At 41.8% G+C, this 3326-nt stretch overlaps 1 protein-coding gene across 1 annotated transcript; it reads left to right on the top strand.

Annotated features, from left to right (window-relative positions):
• The first annotated feature begins 278 nt into the window (after nucleotides 1–278).
• On the top strand, nucleotides 279–2247 carry LOC111390594 (S-adenosylmethionine synthase 2-like). Its single transcript, XM_023015652.1, has 2 exons — nucleotides 279–393; nucleotides 801–2247. The coding sequence occupies exon 2, from the start codon at nucleotides 811–813 to the stop codon at nucleotides 1990–1992; it is 1182 nt and encodes a 393-aa protein (XP_022871420.1). The 5' UTR covers nucleotides 279–393; nucleotides 801–810; the 3' UTR covers nucleotides 1993–2247.
• The last annotated feature ends 1079 nt before the right edge of the window (nucleotides 2248–3326 follow it).

Consider the following 3326-nt stretch of genomic DNA (forward strand, 5'->3'; position numbering starts at 1 on the left):
CCAATATTTAATATCATCTCTTAACAAGAAAACTTGGATGGTCAATTTCACCGACAACCTTTGACCAAAAAAAGGTGAAAAAATCACACCAACTAATGAAATGAATGCAAATTCCTAATATAATAACATTTTTAATTTCCCAAAAATAACGAGGAATGGAGTATCGAGCCGACGACAGGGTGGGGTTGGTGAGTGAACGGCTGTCACCAGTCAAACTCCGCGTTATTCTCCCACCATATTCCCACGCATCGAACGGTTTATATTAATTTAACTATTTCTGAGCAACCTCAACCGTGGATCTCAATCCCAACTTCACACTATATATTTACTTCCTGCCATCTTCTTCCCTCGCCCTTTGACACCTCTTTCCCTGCTGCACCGCTACACCTCGAGGTACCTGCTAGATCCTCTCTCTCTCTCTCTCTCTCTCTCTCTCTCTCTCTCTCTATGCACATAACATTTATATGTATAACAATATAATATGTTTCTAATATAGTTATATTGGTGGTTGCTTTTGATTTTGGTTTAATTCTTAATTTTTCCAGATAATTTCTGTACTGAGTAAAGCTTGTTTTTGTATTAGGAGTTGTTTTTGTCGTTTGAATTACCGCAAATGATGTTTAATTAGTTATTTCATTAATATAATTTACTATTTTGGACTAGAATCTTACATGTTCGATGGAATGATTAAGTGTAGCTTACACTTGGGTTTTATAGATCTGTAATTCCTTCTTGGTGTTCTTTGTTCCTTGAGCTAATAAAGGGAATCCAGTGAATTAAGTAATTTTTTGGTGTTGCAGCTTGAAAGAGATGGAGACTTTCTTGTTCACATCTGAATCAGTTAATGAGGGACACCCTGACAAACTCTGTGATCAGATCTCTGATGCCGTTCTTGATGCCTGCCTCGCGCAGGACCCCGAGAGCAAGGTGGCATGTGAGACGTGCACCAAGACTAACATGGTCATGGTCTTTGGTGAGATCACCACCAAGGCTGATGTAGATTATGAGAAAATTGTGCGTGATACTTGCCGTGCCATTGGTTTTGTATCTGATGATGTAGGCTTGGATGCGGACAAATGCAAGGTTCTTGTTAACATTGAGCAACAGAGCCCTGATATTGCCCAGGGTGTCCATGGTCACCTCACTAAGCGTCCCGAGGAAATTGGTGCTGGTGACCAGGGCCATATGTTTGGCTATGCCACTGATGAGACCCCTGAATTGATGCCCCTCAGCCATGTTCTTGCTACAAAGCTTGGTGCTCGTCTCACTGAAGTTCGCAAGAACGGTACTTGCCCTTGGCTGAGACCTGATGGAAAAACCCAAGTGACAGTTGAATACTATAATGACAATGGTGCCAGGGTGCCTGTTCGCATACACACAGTCCTGATCTCCACACAGCACGATGAGACTGTAACTAATGATGAAATTGCTGCTGATCTCAAGGAGCATGTGATCAAGCCTGTCATTCCTGAAAAGTACCTCGATGAGAAGACTATATTCCACTTGAATCCATCTGGCCGTTTTGTCATCGGTGGACCTCATGGCGATGCTGGTCTCACTGGTCGCAAGATCATTATCGACACTTATGGAGGATGGGGCGCTCACGGTGGTGGTGCCTTCTCTGGCAAAGACCCCACCAAGGTGGACAGGAGTGGTGCCTACATTGTTAGACAGGCTGCAAAGAGTATTGTTGCTAGTGGACTTGCTAGGAGGTGCATCGTGCAGGTCTCTTATGCCATTGGCGTTCCCGAGCCCTTGTCAGTGTTCGTAGACACATACGGTACTGGAAATATCCCTGACAAGGAAATTCTCAAGATTGTGAAGGAGAGCTTCGATTTCAGGCCTGGGATGATATCCATAAACCTGGATCTTAAGAGGGGTGGCAATCACAGGTTCTTGAAGACTGCTGCTTATGGGCATTTTGGCAGAGATGACCCTGATTTCACATGGGAAGTGATCAAGCCTCTCAAGTGGGAAAAGAGCCAAGCTTAATTTACACGCATCCATCTCAAAAACTGAGGCTTATGGCCTGCCCCGTTGATCCATCCGGAAATCTAGCCAGCGGCTAATGTCTTGCTCGACTATAATTTAGTTTCTTTCTTTTGATTTGCAGTTAAAGATTACATTAATGTTTCTTTTGTTGTAATTGAAGTAGAGGTGAATACAGATTAAGCTGTTTCATCTATCTTCAACGTTTGCTATGTAAGATTTATAAAAGAAATTTATATTTCTGTTGGCCAAGAATTATTTCTAAAAATTGTTCTAAACATTTACGTTAAATTGCACATTTCCTTCTTCAGAGCTAAATGGATCATGATAGCATTAGCTGGATCTCGCACTGTATCAGCAGAATGGATCTTTTATCAAATTGAGAAGAATGATGGCCTTCTATTCTACCCAATGTCCAAGTGTGCAGCATATAGGAAGGCGGTGATATCGCAAGAGATCTGAGGGATCATTTAGATTTGGAGATCAACACCAATCTTGAAATTCGTCGACTGGTTTGAGCTTTTAGATGATTTGAATTAGACTTTGATACCATATTAAAGTTTGGCTTCCATATTAAAAGTCAACTTTTGTATGTTAATTTTTATTTTCAAAATTCAACCTTAACACCTAAGCCTATTTCTCACTTAAGTGAGTGACTTGTCCCTAGCCTCGACACATTGTTTGTTGGGCAATTTATTGTCAAACGACCTTCCCGAGCCGTGATGTTAACTCGGTTATAATTTCAATCGGATTAGACCACATGACTGAACGATATATTGACATCAAAAAATGAACGACCAAACTCTAATTTGGGTGGGCCACTCGAAGCGACCTAATATAGTAGAGTTGCTCATGGTCCGACCCATTCACTTGGATGGCTTAGTAATGAGACCCATTTTATTGGCCCACAATTCTTTTGTATTGGACCTCTTGGGCCATTACCTTAAACTAACCTAACTTACCTTATTTTGGTAGCCTATTTGGTTTAATGGACGGTCTCTCCTTTGCTGCCTACAGTGCATGACTTCACTGCCTTCTTTCTTCTACTCCATCTCTTGGTTCATTCTCGATTTGTTACCTTTGTGGTTGATCTTTGTGAGATTATTTGCTATCCTTTGTGGGCATTGACTAGCAACCGTGTAAGGGGAAGAAATCCGGTTAGAGGTGTTTGGTCTTGTTCGAATTGTGGTGTTGATCTTGGTGGTAAACTGAGCCCGATGTTACTTTGGTGGCTATTGGTTTCAGTGTTTCAACTAGGGGTGGGCGCGGGTCGGTTCGGTTCGATTCTCTTTAGAACCGAACTGAACCAAATTTTTCGGGTATCTAGTAAATGGAAC

This window comes from Olea europaea, unplaced genomic scaffold (genome assembly GCF_002742605.1).
Source record: "Olea europaea var. sylvestris unplaced genomic scaffold, O_europaea_v1 scaffold6905, whole genome shotgun sequence".
Taxonomy (NCBI): domain Eukaryota; kingdom Viridiplantae; phylum Streptophyta; class Magnoliopsida; order Lamiales; family Oleaceae; genus Olea; species Olea europaea.

Excerpts from the sequence above, each read along its gene's own strand:
- LOC111390594 (XM_023015652.1), top strand. The coding sequence starts at position 811 with ATGGAGACTTTCTTGTTCACATCTGAATCAGTTAATGAGGGACACCCT.